General features: G+C 39.8%; 1 protein-coding gene across 1 annotated transcript; it reads left to right on the top strand.

Annotated features, from left to right (window-relative positions):
- The first annotated feature begins 287 nt into the window (after nt 1-287).
- ccnj (cyclin J) lies at nt 288-4,235 on the top strand. Its single transcript, XM_030748515.1, is given in 7 exon segments — nt 288-427; nt 685-774; nt 1,128-1,199; nt 1,202-1,346; nt 1,428-1,727; nt 3,022-3,181; nt 3,481-4,235. Coding segments are annotated over 6 exon segments (1,086 nt in total). The 5' UTR covers nt 288-427; nt 685-705; the 3' UTR covers nt 3,821-4,235.
- Nucleotides 4,236-21,246: the final 17,011 nt, after the last annotated feature.

The raw sequence follows: 21,246 nt of genomic DNA, 5'->3' as shown, positions 1-21,246 counted from the left end.
ATCGAAAAATTCTCGCTCAATTTAGAAGTTTCCGCTGACAAAAAGAACTTCAGACGTAAATACTCGTTTTCTGTATTAAAACTAGACATTATAACAAAATGTTGAATAATGACCTTTATAAAAAAAAAAAAAAACTGTTGTACTTTATGGGACATGAACTCCGTCTTTTGGGTTGCAGTGTAGTGAGTATTTCGTCACCAGTTTTCTGCTTTTCGCTGTCTAAACACTTTTCTGGCTTCTCGGCTGTCTTTCAATTGGTTGTTCACGGGGTGGCAACTTTTCGAACAGCACTTGAACGCACCAGTAGTGTTTGCTGCACATTCTCTCCAGCTACAACAATGAGTGCGAGCAGAGGTTGTCCGGCTAGTTTGAGTTGAAGTTTACTTCAGTGAAACTGCCCGTAATATTCACTACATGTGCTTAGTGGGTGAGTCTCCGCTTTGGCTTCTTTAGCAGTATCGTTTATTTTAAAATTCTCAAATTAAAAAAATAATAAAACATAATGAAAGAGACACGCTTGACATCGCGGCGCCCACTTGTGATCCGCTGTGGTGAACATTGTGAGGAGATTTAAAGTGTCCTTTTTTTCGTCAAAGTTTTTTTTTTTTTTCTCTCTATGCGCTTACAGTTTCAGAGACACGTTTTAGTTGATTAACTGTCTTCACGATATTTTGCCTTCATGAGGTTTCCAAAGCACTCTGTTAAATGGAGCTGGAGGACCAATGGTGGAAAGGACAACTTGCTGCAGATATATACCAGGCGCTGCGATACAAAGTGAGTAATATATAGTATGTGGTGGCTGCTAAAATGGAAACAATGCAACAACTTTGAAAAAAAAAAAATTCCCTTTTAAGTGTCATCCTTCACACTTAACGTCATCTCCTTGTGTCATGCTGGTTCAGATTTTTATACTGAAACAGCAGTGTAAAACAAACATTAAAAATAATGAAATTTGAGTTACTTTGAAAAACATTATTGATTCTTTATTTTCACTGACGTGAATTTGTCTTTGCCTGCTTTGAATTGCTTTCAGAATAAATTTAGTATAGCAGAATAAACCCAAACTACAATTTAGATTCAATGAAAGCTGCATGTCTCTCTGAGATCTCAAACACGTTGTCCCATAGGAGCTCAAGCTACCTTCCTTCAAAGGTCAGTCCCCTCAGCTCAATTTGAGACGATACTTCATAGCCTCATATACCTCATAGCCATCGTCAGCAACCGCTTCAGGCTGTGTCCTGCAGCCAGGCACCTGGCCGTCTACCTCCTGGACCTCTTCATGGACCGCTATGATGTCACGGTGCAGCAGCTTCATATGATCTCGCTCTCGTGTCTTCTTTTGGCCAGTAAGTGTGCAGCTGACTTCACTTTTCTACATCTGACTATTAAGTGTCCACACTGGTGTGACAGATTATTTTTCGCTACAGGTAAGTTTGAGGAAAGGGAGGACCGGGTGCCAAAGCTGGAAACCCTTAACAACTTGGGTTGCATGAGCTCCATGAACCTGGTCCTGACCAAGCAGGGTTTACTACACATGGAGCTGCTCCTGTTGGAAACTTTCCAGTGGAACCTGTACCTCCCTACAGCTGCTCATTTCATAGACTACTGCCTCTCTATTGCGGTCCATGAGGGAGATCTGCATGATGGCTGGCCTATGACATGCCTGGAAAAGACTAAACTGTACATGGCCAAATATGTCGATTATTTCCTGGAGGTTTCCTTGCAAGGTACAGTGCATTTTTGGATGTATTTGCACAGTGTAGTCTTACCTCTCAGTGCTATCAGATTCCAGTGGAACTGATAAGACTGATTTCCAGTGATCACAAGATCCTCAGAGCCTACTCAGATAGCAAACAGTAGGTGAATCTGTTAAATCAGCATTCCTCGATCAACCTAAATTTAATTAAATCAGCGTTGATTAATGTGTTGATCAATCACTTTTGCACCCTCTATTTATATTGAAACACTGTTGAAACACCACTAAAGATCAGCTTAATTAGCATTTCAAAAGACTAATTTAATTGAATCAGTGTAAAAATCAGACAATGACACTTTTGCGGCCTGTTAGTATTGCAACAGCACTGACATCATGACTGAAGATCAATGGAATGTTAGAATATAATATATTTAACCTTAGACATTAGGTTTTATCTGGCTTTACTGGGTTGGACCCGCTTTTGCCTTCAGGACTGCCTTAAGTCTTTGTAGCACAGATTCGACAAGGTGCTGGAAACAATCCTCAGAGATTTTGGTCCATGTTGAGGTGATAGCATCACACAGTTGCTGCAGATTTGTCTGCTGTACATTTACAATGTGAACCTCCCGCTCTGCTACATTGTTTTTCATATCATTCTCTGTGAACCTGAGAGATGGTTGTGCAGAAAAATCCCAGCAGATCAGCAGTTTCTGAAATACTCAGATCAGGCCATCTGGCACCAACAACCGTGCCACATTCAAAGTCACATAAATCACCTTTGTTTCCCTGCTCTGATGCATATCTATATGCCTAAATGCATTGGGTTGATGCCATGTGATTGGATGATTCAATATTAGCGCTAACAAGCAGCGGAACAGGTCTATCTGATGAAGTGGCCAGTGAGTGTATAAATCAATGTTATTCCAACATTACTGTCATCACACTTTGAGGTTTCATTAGTATTTTAATATTGAGCCAACATTTATGTAGCACTGATACCTCAACTTTAACCACAGTTTTGATTCTGATGAAAAAATAACATTTGTTTTTTCTGCTTTCTTGTATCCTCACAGACTGGATTTAAATTATTTTAGTACTGTCCCAATAACTGCATATCTTTTTTTTTTTTTTTTTTTAAATACCACATGTATGCCCACACACTGGATTTGGATGGTGAGAAAATGCAAGTGGAAAATAACCTTGTCCACCCACAAAATTTGTTCTTTGAGCTTTCTTGGCCAGTTTCATAAATGCAGTTTCATGAAGAGCAATAAAATTAAATGCTGCATCAAATCTCGGTTTTAAACTCTGTTTTGTCTCCTCAGATCACGCATTTTTGTGTTTTGCGCCCTCACTGGTGGCTGCTGCGTGTGTGGCCGCCTCACGCCTGATCCTCCACCTGTCCCCTACATGGCCACCCCGACTGCAGCGCCTCACGGGCTACACATGGGAGACCCTGATCCCATGCGCAGAGAAACTACTCATGTGCGTATCTAACCTTCAGCTCACATGAAGTTGACTTGTGTACATGCTGAATGTGAATGCTGAACATGATTAATTAAAATGGCTAAGGACAGTTAGATGCTGAGGGTTAGTTTTTCCTTTGTTTCATATTGATAACTCACTATGGCACGCTAAAATAAAAGAGCCAAAACACAGTAGAAGCAGACAGCAGCATATACATTTCACATTACACACACAAGAGACTCACATCAGTACACAGTATGCAGCATTGATTCTTGTCATTAATCAACACTGCAACTCTTTGTCCCTTCTTTCCCCAGTGCACATGACAGTGATGTCAAAGAAGCCAACAAGCAAAAGTGTCAGCAGCCGAACCAGCAGCAGCAGCAGGGTCAGACAGTTTACCACACCTCAGCCCAGTACCTCAACCAGCCAAGTGTGCAGTACTCTCAGCAGCCTCCGCAGCCGGGCCCGGCCCCTGGCCACAGGCCTGCCTCCTACCTCAGCCACTCCACTGCCAGCCTGCAGGCTCCTAACGGCCCCCAGAACATCAACACCCAAACCATCACCACCTCACTGGAGCCAAAGTCTAACATTCCCAGCAGGGCTTTCCAAGTCAGCATGCACTACTCCTGCGCTGCTCCGTGCTTTGACAGATGATGGCTTTTTCAAGATTTTGTCATTTTGGAGGAAGTAGAGAGAAGATATTACTGTGTGTTTTGCCAGATCAGAACACAACGAAGAAAAAAAAAATCTTGCTTTTAATTTGAAGAGTCTTGATGAGATTGGCACAGCACTTTGAAGCATAGTACGCATTGTGCAATATGCCTGGTCTGCTGTAATTTTCTTATTTGTTTTTCAAGATGTTTCAGGTAAGAAACTTCTTGTGAATTGCCTAAAGGCACAGTTTGCACCCTGTACCCACCAGTGTTACTGTGTAATTTAGCTACACACCAAAAGTCTTGTATTAAGTTAAGCCAAAGTATGTTAGGAATACTATGTGCAAATACTTTGTGCCTTTAGCCATTTTGACTATTAGTATAAGTTAAACAGCAGTAGCAAAAGGGGATTTACATCATTTTGTAGTTGACATGAAAGTTGACATTTCTGTAGCTTTGTGGAGGTTTTTCCACTAAACTATTTTTGTTTGTTTGTTTGTATGAATGTCATTGTAAAACAAGAAGAAAAATATACTCCCCTAGAGGTCACGATGTACAGTATTTGCAGAGTACATGCTCTTCTGTGGATGGAGGACAGAGTGCTCTTCACTTAAAGTGATGGTTTTAAATAAAACATAAACCTGTGTTAAACTGATTCTTGTCCAGTGGATTTGTTGCAATATAAAGTGTAACTGCTAAATTAAGATGCTTGCATGACTGCAACTTGGAGTCATTTCTGATTTTTTGTGCATTATGTGGCGTAATAATCATCTGGAAAACTCGAGTCAGAAACCATGCTGCAGCTACACAATAATATGGTGGAGGGAAGTAAATATTTCACTCATGGTAAGAAATGCTTTATTAATGTTACATGCAAGTGTATGAGTGTATGCACTCCTAATGAGACGACAGATGGTGTCCGGGGGGGATCTCCTCCCAGATCTGAACCAGGGCATCACTGATCATGAGCTCCTGGGCAGACGGTGCAACCTGGTGGTGTCAGATGGATCGAAACATGATGTCCCAGAGGGGTTCTATTGGATTTGGGTCAGGCAAATGTGGGGGACAGTCGATGGTATCAATTCCTCATCCTCCAGGAACTCCCTGCATGCTCTGGGCATTGCTGTGCACCCGGAGGAACCCAGGACCCACTGCACCAGCGTAGGGTCTGACAGTGGGTCCAAGGATTTCATCCTGATACCTAATGGCAGTCAGGGTGCTGTTGCCTAGCCTGTAGAGGTCTGTACATCCCTCCATGGATATGCCTCCTCAGACCATCACTGTCCCACCACCAAAGCTGTGATGCTGAACGATGTCACAGGCAGCATAATGTTTTCCACGGCATCTCTCAGGTCCTGCGTCAGTCCTTTCCTGTTTTTTTTTTTCCTATTACTTATGGGGATGACTTACAGATACTGTTCATCAGATTTAGTTAGTTAGATTCAACTAAATAAATGGGAACAAATGATGTGCTTCATGACAGGCTGCCAGTAACAAAATGCCAAAAGATAAAATTTAAAATTGGTTCTTTGCTAAGTTGTCTGTAACAGCAGTGGTTCATCCCTTGAGTTAGGTGACTGCTAGAATGATTCGTAGGTCAGTGTTAAGTGGCTTATATCTTCCATGTTGTTTTCACATGGAATCTTGAAAACACCTGAACATAACATTTGGACAAACAAATTCCCAATTCAGGGAATCCAGCCATCCTAGGATGGAGCACACAAATTCAGGGATACTGTATGAGCACACGGGAGAGCACTGAGTATACTGTGGATACCAAACAATGTGCTCACTCACTGTCTCCATTGTCCCTGGCAGCTGACTGCTCCAAGCTCATTTAAAGTCATTTGGTCAGAAGATCCACTGTGATGAAGTGGTTGAATCTGGGGCACATGAAGACAATTTCAGAAGCATGTAATTAAGAAGAAGCATTACAGAGATACCCAATGCTTTAAACAGTTCCAAATACATTTTAAAGACCTGGGTATTCATCAATCTGCAGTAAAACTGTCTGCATATGGAGGAAAGTCAAGATAGTTGCTACTTTCCCTAGGATTAGGCATCCTGTAAAGATCACACCAAGAACACAACATGCAATCCTGAAAGAGGTGCAAAAGAACCTGCACAGATTTCTACAACTTAACTAAAAAACCAATTTTGTCACACAAAAGGCCACCTGGATGTCCCACAGCAGTCGTGGGAAGATGTTCTTTGGATCAATGAGAGAAAAGCTGAGCAGTATCTGTGGAGGGGGAAACGGCACTGCACACCAACACTGAAATATCACTCTGACTGTAAGGCAGAGAGGATGGGGCATGTTGGCTGATGCTGCCTCATGGCCTGGATGTCTCCCAAAGACAGAGTGAACAATGATTTCAAAATTGTATCAAGAGCTCTTCCAAGAGAATGTCAAGACCTCAATCCACGACCTTAAGCTTGATAGAGGTTGGCTGATGCAACAACACAACATTCTGATGAAAAAGAAGAAAATTCATTTTTCAAAAAGCCAAGTCCTGGACCTAACATAAGATAAATAAAGATGAGAGTCTCTATTTGTCCCAGTGTTAGGAAACTCTATTGCTAAAGTAGTTACAAATTAAGTTAAACACAAACATATTAAAAAAATGTTTAAATAAGTAGAATGGCACATAGCTCATTAACAGAATATAATATGACAAAATATGTTATTCTAATTCTTGTGGCAGCAGAGCTGAATCAGTCTTTTACAGAAAGTGCTCTGTAAGTGGTGCAGAGGGTGATCCATTCAATGATGGATAATAGGTTTTTCAGTGACCTCCTCTCCACCACAGTTTCAAAAGTGTCCAGTTTTGCAGCCAATCACAGAGCCAGGCTTGTTAATCATTTTATTCAGCTCAGATGTTGCTTCCTCAGCCAACCGCAAGAAAGTACACACAAGAAAGTACACTGTGCTCGCCAGAGTATTTCTGTAGGCGGCGTGACCTGGAATTATACTGAAAGTCTGAGGTGTATGACGTGAACAGGAATGGAGAAAGCACAGACCTTTGTGGAACTCCTGTACTGCTCATCATCGAGTCAGACAGAGCACAGCCTCTCTCGTGGGAGTCAGCATAGGATGAGTAGGTCATCCACCACCTGATCTGGTCTAAATGGAAGCTCCAGAAGGTCGAGAGGTGTTTTCACCTGCGGTCTCAGGTGGGCCAAAACGAGCCTCTCCAACACCTTCATCACACATTGAGAGGGCAGCTGGTCCATAGTCATTAAGCTCTGATGGTGACTGACTTCTTTGGTACAGGAACCAGACAAGATGTTTTCCATACCATTTCAAGCTCAGGCTAATTTTACAGCACTGAATCCATGAACTCCCTATCATTGTGCGCCATAAGCACCTACAGGAAACACCTGATGAAGGCAGCACTCTGAGTGTTTGCTCAGTGTTTCGAATGGTGATTGTGGGGTCTTGGAACCAGCAGCAGCAGTTATTTAAAAATAAATATATATATATATATATATATATATATATATATATATATATATATATATATATATATATATATATATATATATATATATATATATATATATATATATATATATATATATATATATATATATATCACAGGTTTAAGGTGCTGAGCCTGATCTACAATATTTCTGATACATGCCTGCGTTCCCTGTTCTCTTTCTGTCCATTTAACATTGGCCCTCTAATACAGGTTTGCCCATGACCAGTGAAATCACAGCATCCTGGATGGCAGCTGAAAGGGAAAGACAAGCTGTGAATTTGTTGCATTTCCTTGATTTTCAGGTTACGTATCAGTTAGTAACTTTTGACTCAGTGTTTCATAGACACCCTTCACAATATGTTTGATGTGTGCATTACAGTTTATAAAAAGACGTCCACGGTCTGTAGAGGGCAGTGTGTGCCATGTTTCTATCGCTGCTTTTCTTCTCTTCAGCCATAAAATCAACTTTATCATGTTAGACAATGGACTGAGTAATATCCTAAACACGTCAGCCGTCTATTGAATGTTAGTGTTAAGTGACGTCCACGCTTACAGTTGTACAATTATGTGGTTGCAATGCAATTACAATTGTTAAGCTTTAGACTAAGAAGCAAAACCACTCTCTCCTTACTTACATAAACTCTAAACCAATTTGGTTTCCTTCCACTTCCACATTTTATTTATTAGGCCCTGAGTCTTTAAAGAAAACCCTAATTACAATGAGTTCCTGTTATAAAACAATGTGGTCAGGCCTGATTGAAACAACGCTTCCAAATAAACCTCTAAAGCATGTCTTCCTGCATGTCGTGATGTGGCAAACCTACAAAAATAGAATTTCCGATCTAGGGTTGTGGGCTGCAGAAAGCTTCCTGTGGAGGAGGACACACACTGACGTAAAGTCTCCTCGCTCTTTATTTGTTGCTTCCTCTCCTAATCTGTGCACATAAATTTACCAAAAGTTTTGCAACTCAGTTTTGTCTCCCATTTCTTCCCTCCAAGAGTATTTAAAACAGGAACATTTTCTCGACAGGCCGGCCTTTCAAGACTTCTGAAGTCTGAGATTTTGAGTAGAGCCTAAAAAATGTCAGCTAAGCAACAAACAGACATTAAACCAAATAATTTTTAGGAACACCTCATTAAAATAAGATGGGACCTAAAATAGAATAAAATGGAACACTGAATGCAAACTATATGATGAATCATAGCTGTGAAAACAGAGTTTTGCCTCATAGATACAAAAACAATGTTACACCACCAAAAGCTTGTCTGATTTCTTTTTCAGGTTTCTCTCAGTATACCGAGGCCCACTTCTACATGTTATACCACCACATACTACATGTTGCACACACTCACCAACCACTTCATTAGGTACACCTTTCTAGTATCAGGTGAACCTCATTTTGCCTTCAGAACTGCCTCAGTGCTTTCAGGCATAGATTCAACAAGGTGTTGGAAACATTCTTCAGTTACTGCAGGTTTGTCATCTGCACATCCATGATGCAAATCTCCTGCTCTCTAGGGTTGAGCTCTGGTGACTGTGCAGACTATTTGACTGTAGTGAACCCATTGTCATGTTCAAGAAGCCAGTTTGAGCTTTGTGACATGATGTGTTGTCCTTCCAGAAACAGCCATTAGAAGATGGGTACATGTAGTCATAAAGGGACAGACAGGGTCAGCAACAAGAGGGTTGTGCTGTTTAAATGATCTTCATTTGGTACTAAGGGGCCCAGAGTGTGCCAAGAAGATACTCCCACACCATTACAGCACAACCAAGCAGCATGAACTGTTACCATTGAAACTGTTGATAACGTTTTTCCACTCTTCTGTAGTCCAATCTTGGTGAGCATGTGTGAACTGTAGCCTCAGTTTGCTGTTTTTAGTTAACAGGAGTGGCACCCGGTATGGTCCTCTGCTGCTGTAGCCCATCTGCTTAAAGGTTCGATGTGTTGTGCGTTCAGAGATGTTCTTCTGCGTACCTTGGTTGTTATTTGAGTTACTGTTGCCTTCCTTTTAGCTTGAAACAGTCTGTTTGTTCTCTTCGCTGACGTCTGGCATTTTTGTCCGGAGAACTGCTGCTCAGTGGATTTTCTCTGTATTATTTTTTTACCTTAAAATATAAAGCGCCTGGAGGTGACTTGTTGTGATTTAGTGCTATATAAATAAAACTGAATTGAACTGAATAGTTTCTCTTTTTCAGATCATTTTCTGTAAACGATAGAGATGGCTGTGTAGGAAAATCCCAGTGGATCAACAGTTTCTGAAATACTCATGCCCATCTGGCACCAACAACCATGCCACACTCAAAGTCACTTAAATCACCTTTATTCCCCATTTCGATGCCCGCATGTGCGCATGCCTAAACGCAGAATCGATGTTTGCATTAACAAGCAAATGAACAGATATAGCTAATGAAGTGGCCACTGAGTGTACAACGTGTCCATATGCTGTGTTCTGATAAAGTGAGTGGCTACTTTTTTTTAACTGCACTGCATAGATAATAAGAGCACAAACAGAAGCAACGCTGTGACTTCACAATCCCGTGCTGCCGAGCTGCCGAAGCCTCCTGTTATCTTTGACTGGATTTCAGAAAGAATCACATGGGAAACACATATTTGAAAGTAATTTAGCAGAATGTTTTAGTAGGGCATTACTGACCTTGATTACAGAGAATTGGAGGCTAAAATGTTTCAGATGGGTGTTGTTCGTGTGAGACAGCTTGGGAATTAAGAGCGTATCTCAGAAGGGAAGTTTATTTCTGACTGCTTTTAACTAAAGTAGTTCCAATGTTCTTAGTAAACAGGAGGAAGTTACAAAAACAGACGTACCAAAATAATAAGTAAAAGATAGTTAAAGGTTTATTTCCCGCTCACAGAATGAAATGGTCTTAGTTAATACAGTACGAGCTCTTAAACTTCAAACGCTGTCTGACTTACTGAGTCATTCTTTAATTACTTTTCCCTTTCATAGCACTTTCTTTCAAAAAGTGTAATTTCCCCCTTAATGTTATTCCAAGCCACTTCTGTTTCATAAGGTCACATGTTATTTCATCCTGCCATGTTTCATGAGTGTTGCTGTCACCAACCTCTCACCTTTCAAGCCATTCAAAAGTCTCCTGCATATCCACTATATACATCCTGTGCTTTAAACAATCAAGCCACTGGGGCCAAATTTAGCCAGTTCCTCCTAGAACGACAATAATGCCAGGGGAGCTCTGAATAAATGTCTAGCTGCTGCTCTAACTATATACAGTCAAAATACTTTATCTAACATTTTTATTTCAAAGAGGCTAAAATCAATTTTTTGTACCAGGCTGAAAAGACGCTTTTTGATGCTGTAAAGTTGGGCATAGGTGCTTATGGATAATTGAACTTATTGGTACTTCTGCATTGGCTTCATTTGTTTACTCTCTGAGGTTGCCACTTGTTTGTTACTCAACATGAAAGCGACTGTCAGCAGCTGGTTAATTAAGTGTTATCTTGGCAGCATTCTGATGCTTAAGGCATTCCTCAGGAAGATACACAGTTCTGTGAAGATTTAAAGGACCAACAGGGGGTAGCTAATGCTGCTGACAACGGGGCTTATCAGTGCACTTTTAGATCCACCCACACCTGAATGGTATAGTGTGAAAGTGCCTCGTCTCCATCTGCTAGCCATAAACAAAACAAACACAGGGGAAAGTGTTTAAGCATTTTCCAAGCAAAAAAAAAAAAAAACTGATTATTTCAGGAGAAAAAATTTGGATAATGACAATAAGACATGAAGGAACTATTTTTTTTTTTTTTTTTTTTTGATTTTCATGTGTTTATTCCCTTTTTTCACAAATATTTTTATTGGAATTTTCTTCTATTATAATGACAGACAAAACAAGAAATAAAAACAAAATTATAACAAAATTAAAAACAAAAACAAACAAAAGGAGCTCACATTGTTAACAAAATTATATAATTAAGATTGCATGTCACTTTGTTTAACAAAATTTAGAAAGAGTAACCAGATGTGTTTGAAGTCTTTAAGTGTCCCTTTGGCTATGTAAGTCAGTTTTTCCAGTGCCAGGTTATTACACATTAGTTTAATCCATTGATTTATCTTAGGTCTTTCTGAGTCCTTCCAGTTTAGAGCAATCACATGTTTAGCCTGTAAAAGGCAAAAACTAACAAGCTTCCTTCTCTTTGTTTGTCCTTTAAAACCTTCAGGAAAAATGTGTAATAAACAAAGTTTACAGTCCATTGGCACAACCTGTTCAGTTAAACGAGAAATAAACATAGTGACTTCCTTCCAAAAGGTTTGAAGAATTGTACATTGCCACATACAATGAAAAAGAGTACCCTTATCTGCATTACATTTAATACAAACATCAGAATTATTTGAGTTGAAATGGTGAAGTTTTACAGGAGTGATATAAGTTCTAAATAACCATTTATATTGTAGTACATGAAGGAACTATTGACAGAAAGACTGGAGAAACTAGCTTTTTAGCTTTGCTCATGTATGCCACTGACATGTATGGTTGAGTTACACTGCCTGGCCAAAAAAAAAGTCGCCACCTGGATTTAACTAAGCAAACAGGTACGAGCCTCCTATTGGATAATTACTGCATGGCAGCTGGCAACAAGTTATTTAACCCCGACCGGTGCAATGAGTTGCTTCTCATTTCTTAAACAACCATGTCAAAAGACACATCGCGTGGTGGTGGAAAAGATGTCAGTCTGTTTGAGAAGGGTCAAATCATTGGCATGCATCAAGCAGAGAACACATCTAAGGAGATTGCAGAAACTACTAAAATTGGGTTAAGAACTGTCCAATTCATTATTAAAAACTGGGAGGATAGTGGGGACCCATCGAAGAAATGTGGTCGGAAAAAAATCTTAAATGATCGTGATTGCCGATCACTTAAACGTTTGGTGAAATCAAATCGAAGAAAAACAACAGTAGCACTCAGGGTTATGTTTAATAGTGAAAGTAAGAGCATTTCCACAGGCACAATGCGAAGGGAACTCAAGGGATTGGGACTGAACAGCTGTGTAGCCTTAAGAAAACCTCAGCAAACCTCAGTGAGACTAACCGGAAAAAAAGGCTTCAATTTGCTAGGGAGCATAAAGATTGGACTCTGGAGCAATGGAAGGAGGTCATGTGGTCTGATGAGTCCAGATTTACCCTGTTCCAGAGTGATGTGCCCATCATGCCTAGTGCCTACTGTACAGGCCTGTGGGGGCAGTGCTCATACACAGAGGGACTTTTGAAGGTGCGTCACCGGATGACCAAGTTGACTGGCGCCACCTCATAAAGTAGTCATGTATGTATCAGCGTGATCACGGAAAAACACAGTGCATAAAATAATCCTGATCACAGTCATATATAGGGAAGCACAAACAAAAACCCCATCATGTCCAACTAGAGAGGTCTCTTCAAAAATATATATTTAAACATCTTTTCATTCAAAACATCACATACCATGTCCAAGCAAAAAACTATGGTTAAAGCAATAGGTGTGTATTTTCCTATCTAAGAGTTCTTAAAGCCTTCTTGTATTTCTGTTATCACATCTGCATTTTCTTAAAACACAAGCTGACACTAATTTGCAGTCACAAAGAGACCAAAGGAGTCTGCTCTCACATGAGGTCCATTAGGTGACCTCACAGTCATGTATACTTTAACCATTCATCCCCAACTACCAGGGTCTGAACTACTTTAGTTTCTGTTTTTAAAATCCAAAGTTAAAACTTCTGAATACTCTGTTTTTTATTCAACCATAATAAACCCATTGGCTCTGTGAAAAGCATTATTGCATTAGGTTCTCATCATCCTTTTCTAACAGCGTTATAAGTTTGACTCGATAAAGTCAGAACATGAAGTAAAGCATCACAGGTTTAGAATAGTATTACCTGTATAGTGTACACCCTAATAATCATCTAAACAACAAAGTCTCTGGCATGTGAGCTGTAAAATGTTTTTTTTTTAATTCATAAAAGAAGCAATAACTTCATATGCCACTATTTTATAATTCACCGTTGTTTTTGATCATTGTAAGCTCGACAAGAACCCTGACAGGTGGAGCTGAATGACAACGTGAGCACAGCTATTTTCCTAAAACACTAAGGACTGTTAGAAGACCCTTTAATCATTAAAGATATGTGTTACCACACACTTTAACCATTGTGTGCAGTGAATGATACATGCTCAATACCACAATCTTCTGTATTACCTCCTATGGCCATCCATCACTCCCATGTATTATTTAAATCCACAACCTGATGGTTAAGCCTATCTTTGCTTTGGATAAATAAACTTAAACAACTTTTTCACTAAATTGGAATGATCATCGGTTTTATTTTTTCCAGCTTTCAGGTATTTATACCAGCTTTCAGCACCATAGGTTATATAATAATTCCACATGTCTAGATTGGATCCACTAAAAAGCCTATCCCTATTCTCACAGTGTGAGCCGTTTAAAGAGCTGAAAAGAACAGAGTGAGTGGCCTGAGTCTGTAGAAACTGAGTTGTTCTCACACCTTTATGTGCCCCAAATAGATGAAGAGCATCTCTGTCAATGTAAAAATGCCAAACTAACTATAGATTTGATCTTTCTAACAACAGCCTGAGTGTTGTGTCTACACTCGCTTTTAAGAGAACATGCGGCCTAAGACTCAGGCAGCATCCATCGCACAGCTATAACGTCATATCCCCGCAACCATGTTTTTGAAAACACAGCATATAGTTAGAGGTGAGATGTAGCCTAGCAAAGATGGGCAAATTACAACGCATGTGTATTTTTTATTTACGTTTCCTAAGTATAACACTCTTAGGAGGACACGTGGATCGGGCTTAACAGAAAAACTTATCACACACACACACACAAGTGTCATAAAACCTGTAAGACCTTTTCGGTGGGACCCCCCCACTAAAGTCACAACCACCCCTGTCTTTTTTTTTTTTTTTAATGTGACAGTTCAGACGGTCGTAAACAAAACCGTCGCTGAATTAGCTTTTAGGACATTTCTGCAGCTATTTCCCAGCTTCATCCAAAAAATTTTGTTGTCCATACACAGATTAGTTGATACCAACGATATAAGACACAATCATATTGTGTTATTGTATCTGTCTCATTAACCTTTGTTTACAAAACAGCACAAAGAAAAGCATGTTGCGTGGTACAACAACACTTTTTCCACCCACGCACACGCAGGTTGTAATGTATTTATATATTTTTGTATTTCTGTTGTGTGTTACAGATGGGTCATTGAGCTTAAAAGGAAAAAAGTCCACACACAGCTGCTCATAAATCCTAAAGGTGTTAAAGCATCTTTGTACTTCAGCACTGCTGCAGTTATCAACTGTTATCACTGGTGTTATCAACATTATTCTTAAAAGATAATTACCCATCTATTCATCTGGTGGTTGATCCATAAAGACTTTAGATGTTTTGTTTGAATAGATATGTTCATAATATATCTGTAGATTATCACAGCATCCATTTCACAAATTCCAACTTGGGGACACAGGACTAGTGGATGTGTAGCCACACAAAGTATTTTGTTCATTTCCACAGTTTGCATAACACTCCTATCTGGTTTTAGTTTAAAGCCCTGAATAAGAGAAAAGCTTCAACTATATTCTAACTAACAGCACACTTGAAAGGATGCTCAAAGTTTTACTCAAACTAGCGTTGCACATCTCACATCTACTATGAAATCATGAATAACCGTTAGGATTAGCTACCAGGCGATGTTTTTATGAGTAAAATCTTTGTATTGAATTGCGTTACTTAAAACTAGGAGATGAAATTAACAGCATCACACACACGCTTCTGATGTTTATGTATGCAAAAATCAAAATATTGAGCGCTCTGAAAACATTATTGCTGCAGGTTCCTTCCATCCTTATACACACTTTACAAGTTTGTCCCAATAAAGTTCACCGATATACAGATTAAGCAAAAATGGACTCTAAGCGATACAAAATCCCACAGACTGGAGAAGGAGATAACTCAGAAAACCTCATCCACCCAGATCAACAACTACCCCCACCCCAAACCCTATCAACACCAACAGTAGTCCACTTGTTGTGACATCCACTATTATCTAATCACACACTAACAGATCTACATCAGCGCCTCTCCCCCATCAGGCCAATACTACTCCCACAACATCCCATACAACAGTCCTGCATTTGATTTAAATCTACAGCCTGATGTTTAATTTTCATTTTGTTACGGATAAATAAACTATTGTTTTAACTCATACAGTATAATCACATGTTTTTATTTTGCTCATGAGTGGATCTATAGCAGCTTTTCATCAGTACAGGCTATATCAGGGCTCTTCAACTCCAGGCCTCGAGAGCCCCTGTCCTGCAGGTTTTAGATGTGTCCCTGATCCAACACACCTGAGTCAAATGGCTGAATTACCTCCTCAGTATGCAGTCAGGTTCTCCAGAGTCCTGCTAATGACTTCTATATTTGACTCAGGTGTGCTGAAGCAGAGAAACATCTAAAACCTGCAGGACAGGGGCTCTCGAGGCCTGGAGTTGAAGAGCCCTGGGCTATATCCAAAGAAACATGTTTCTCCCCACTAAACCCAAAAGCTTCATAGGAATGAAAGGCCTATGAATTTACCGTTGTTTTAATTGTTTTTACTCCTTTCATGGTAACCATCAAGCTCTATGATTGAGTAAATTATCCACGTATTTTCAGATCCTACATCAGTTGTAAGTGTGTTCTGAAATTAAGTTACATAAAAATAATACAGTTGCACGTGGGGTTGATGGGTTCATAGATCTCATGAAGTAGAGGAATACCAGCCTTATGCAGTTGAAGAAAGAATTTTAAAACATTTATTTAACAAGATACATTCACACATATTTTGTTGTGATAAAACAGGTCTCGTACACTGAATTTGTAACCACGATTTTATCCATTTATCCATATTTGGAACAAAAATCTATAGCTTTTTATCCTGTACACAAATGGTGTATCATTCCATCTTTATGAATGTTTATTCCATCACATTCTCTCTTTTTAATAACAGATCACAAAACAACATGAGACATCAAATGTTTTATACAAACAAGCGATCATTATCGCCCCGTATTGATATATATACACACAGATCAAACTTAGCAGTGCTTGCTGTAGGGTTCACGCACTCCTGATGGTTGTCAGTAACTTCTCCATCTTTACCGGAATGAATTGCATCTGTTAAGCTATATGTCTGTGACATTTATGGACTTTATTTCTGCTTCTTCATTCCATATTTACTGGCAACTCAAAAAAAATTACTCACAGATACAAATTTTGGTGACCAAGAGACAAGACTTGATTCTGCAGTAGCTTGCTAACATTAGCTTTCTGATAGTTAATGAAATATAGGATGCTAAAAATAATTGTATGACACAGTGAGACATTTTTTAGACTGTTAGAATTTCAGAGATTGGTTAGATAGTGTGAGACAGACTTTTTCCCTCTACTAGAGGAATATGACACATGGCTGCACTGGATTATAGAGACAGCAAATTTACCTAGCTAGCTAAATCTTAGATGCTGTTGCACTTAATGTTCTTTAATGTGTGTCTGAGGTAGATGTAAGAATTGGCTACCCCAACAGTAGTTTGCCTCATGTGAAATACTAGCCATAAACTTTTGCACTGTAAATTCAAATAAGTTTTGTCTATGCAGTGAAACAAAGGAATATTAGGCTGTACTGAGCTAAGCGTTCAGTAAATGTAATACTGTTAAAAGGAACAGTTTAGTTTTAGTAACAATGTCACAATGCCCACAAACAAAAAGAGAAAAAAAAAAATCAGTTACATTTTTATGCTGAACAGCAACTGATGCGTCCTCCTCCTCTAGATTTCTGAGCTCATCACACACACTGTTCACATTCCGGTGAAGTTCTAAAAAATATACATATTTTTTTTTAATTTATTTTATTTTTATATCCCTTATTCACCACAGCTGGGTTCAAAAGGCAGATAGTACAAATAAGCCAGTACAAATACTTGTCAGTGAGATCTTAGCAGTATGTCCAAAAAAGATGTATGTCGCTCTGTGACTGATGGTGACAGTACGTACTCAGGCTGCACTGCTCCCTCTCATTTCAACAGTGTCAGTAGTCCCTTTTTTGTTTGCAGCAGAAAGGATATATTTCCAAGTCAGGGTCACAAATTAAACCAAATCAAGAGAATATGTTAATTACATTTGTTTATGCTGTGGAAAAGACATTATAATATCAAAAAAAATTTGAATTAAAATGATTTTTACAGTCCTTTCTAATCTCTTCAGTCTTATAGAAGCAGGATTTGCTGTAATCTAAATGTGAGCACAGATTGCATTCCAAACTGCACTGCCCTGTGCTTATTTTAGACATTGCATAACAATGTTTCATAACCAAAAAAATCTGAAAAGACAGGATGTTCATTATGTGATAAAATTATTTCAAATTCAACGACTCAGTTCTGTGCAGTGAAACTATCCACAATGAAACACTTTTTTAAGTAAAAGCCTGTCCTCTTGCACTGTGCGTGCTGTGCTTAGTCCTCTGTGTGACAACTTTAGATGTATCTGCACTCTGCTGGTTTTTTCTACTACAAAGAATATTGCTGTAGATGCTTGGCAATCTGGAAAACTGCACTTGAAATTAATAAAAGAAAGACCTGATTTGTATGACAGCACTTTAAGAATGCAGTGACCTGAGGGAAGGCACTTTAAGGTTTTAAATTCATTCTTTATGTCACATTGCATAAACACAAAGAGCACACCTTGAGATAGCAGAGGTCACACTGTACTTGAGGGATTGAATCATCACATTTATTAAAAATGATATCTCTATCTCTGAGAAAGCAACAAAGCCCATGATTTGAAAGTTGCTGAACTTAAAAGATTATATTGAATTATGTATAAAATAAAAACCTACATGAAAATATCAGTGCAATATTAATTTTGTTTTTTGGGTGGGTGTGTAGTAGTCTAATTCTATCTTTTTAATATTTCATATGCAAATACTTAAGCTGCTCAAAGCAAAAACTACAACTGTTGTCTGCTGAACTGTCTACATATTTGTTAATCCTGCTAAATACCATCTACACAGTAGCCATCTGAAACGCTAAGCATGATTAACCTTTGCTGAATGCCACTTGTGGTTTTCGGCAAAGCGCCATTCTCTGTCACTCTTAACACGTGTGTGTGTGTGTGTGTGTGTGTGTGTGTGTGTGTGTGTGTGTGTGTGTGTGTGTGTGTGTGTGTGTGTGTGTGTGTGTATGTGTGTGTGTGTGTGTGTGTGTGCGCGCGTGTGTCAAGGCGTTCTCTGTGTGAAACAGAAGATTTATCTTTTTTCAGGACCACGGTCAGCTCAGGGCTCAGTTGAGGCATTGAAATCATCGCACCAGAGAGAAATTTCTGGAACTGCTGTGGAAATACATGGATGCACAAAAAAAAGGTCCATCTAAAATTATTTTATATTAGAAGCCCATTCAGTTTATGATATATTAAAGGATTATGACACAATATGCTGCTAATATGATGTAAGCTTGTAACATATATATATATATATATATATATATATATATATATATATATATATATATATATATATATATATATATATATATATATATATATATATATATATATATATGTCACTTTTGAATGTTGGTGGTGCTTTCACACTTGTGGTAGCATGAGACAGACTCTACAACCCACACAAGTGGCTCAGGTACTGCAGCTCATCCAGGATGGCACATCAATGCGAGCTGTGGCAAGAAGGTTTGCTGTGTCTGTCAGCGTAGTGTCCAGAGGCTGGAAGCACTACCAGGAGACAGGCCAGTACACCAGGAGACATGGAGGAGGCCGTAGGAGGGCAACAGCCCAGCAGCAAAACCACTACCTCCGCCTTTGTGCAATGAGGAACAGGAGCAGCACTGCCAGAGCCCTGCAAAATGATCTCCAGCAGGCCTCAAATGTGCATGTGTCTGCACAAACAGTTAGAAAGTGACTCCATGAGGATGGTATGAGGGCCCGACATCCACAGATGGGGGTGGTGCTCACAGCCCAACACCGTGCAGGATGCTTGGCATTTGCCAGGGAACACCAGGATTGCCAAATTCGCCACTGGCGCCCTGTGCTCTTCACAGATGAAAGCAGGTTCACACTGAGCACATGTGACAGACGTGACAGAGTCTGGAGACGCCGTAGAGAGAGATCTGCTGCCTGCAACTTCAGCATGACCGGTTTGGCAGTGGGTCAGTAATGGTGTGGGGTGGCATTTCTTTGGAGGGCTGACAGCCCTCCATGTGCTTGCCAGAGATAGCATGACTGCCATTAGGTACCGAGATGAGATCCTCAGACCCCTTGCGAGACCATATGCTGGTGCGGTTGGCCCCGGGTTCTTCCTAATGCAGGACAATGCTAGACCTCATGTGGCTGGAGTGTGTCAGCAGTTCCTGCAAGATGAAGGCACTGAAGCTATGGACTGGCCCACCCGTTCCCCAGACCTGAATCCGATTGAGCACATCTGGGACATCATTGCACCACAGACTGTCCAGGAGTTGGTGGATGCCTTAGTCCAGGTCTGGAAGGAGATCCCTCAGGAGACCATCCGCCACCTTATCAGGACCATGCCCAGGCATTGTAGGGAGGTCATACAGGCACGTGGAGGCCACACACAATACTGAGCCTCATTTTGACTTGTTTTAAGGACATTACATCAAAGTTGGATCAGCCTGTAGTGTGTTTTTCCACTTTAATTTTGTGTGTGACTCCAAATCCAGGCCTCCATTGGTTAATAAATTTGATTTCCATTGATGATTTTTGTGTGATTTTGTTGTCAGCACATTCAACTTTGTACAGAACAAAGTATTCAATGAGAATATTTCATTCATTCAGATCTAGGATGTGTTATTTGAGTGTTCCCTTTTTTTTTTCCAGCAGTGTGTGTGTGTGTGTGTGTGTGTGTGTGTGTGTGTGTGTGTGTGTGTGTGTGTGTGTGTGTGTGTGTGTGTGTGTATGTGTATATATATATATGCATGCTCAACGTCAGCAAAACGAAGGACCTGATTGTGGACTTCAGCAGGAAGCAGCAGTCATCCACTTGTCATCAGTGGTGCTGAGGTGGAAAGAGTGGACACTTTCAAATACCTGGGAGTGACCATCTCACAGGACCTGTCCTGGACTCATCACATTAACATCACTGTGAAGAAGGCCAGACAGCGTCTCTACCTCCTCAGACGGCTGAGACTTCAAGCTTCCACTCAAGGTGCGCAGGAACTTTTACACCTGCACCATCGAGAGCATCATGCATGGGAGCATCACCACCTGGATGGGAAACTGCACTAAGCAGGACTTCATGGCTCTAAAAAGGGTGGTTTGTTCAGCCAAACGGACCATCAGAACCACCCTCCCCAACCTGCAGGACATTTACACCAAGCAGTGCAGGCTGAGGGCCATGAAGATCCTAAAACAGCCCAGCCACCCCGGACAGTCTCTCTTCTCCCTGCTCCCATCAGGCCGGCGTTGCCACTGCCAGAGGACTAAGACTGAAAGGTCGAAGAAGAGTTTTTACCCACAAGCCATCCGTCTGCTCAACTCTGAGCCCTAACTGGACTATTATTGCACAATGTAAATATTATAATCTATAATTCCATGTAAAAGTGTGTATAGTGTATAGTATATAGAGTATAGTGTATAGTGTGAATTACTTATTTTTATTTTTATTCTTCTTATTTATTTGTGTGTGTATATATGGTTGCAGGTACAAAATACATTTCACTGTGCATTGTACTGTGTATAACTGTGCATGTGACAAATAAACACTATCCTTTATTTTTATATATATATATATATATATATATATATATATATATATATATATATATATATATATATAAATAAAATGAAATAGCTTTACTTTTTTTTTTTCTTTTAATTAGGAATGCAGTGTAAGGTGCAACAATG

Source organism: Archocentrus centrarchus, chromosome 15 (assembly GCF_007364275.1).
Source record: "Archocentrus centrarchus isolate MPI-CPG fArcCen1 chromosome 15, fArcCen1, whole genome shotgun sequence".
Taxonomy (NCBI): Eukaryota; Metazoa; Chordata; class Actinopteri; order Cichliformes; family Cichlidae; genus Archocentrus; species Archocentrus centrarchus.
The sequence above is the reverse complement of the archived record's forward strand: the minus strand, read 5'-3'. Positions and strand labels throughout refer to the sequence as shown.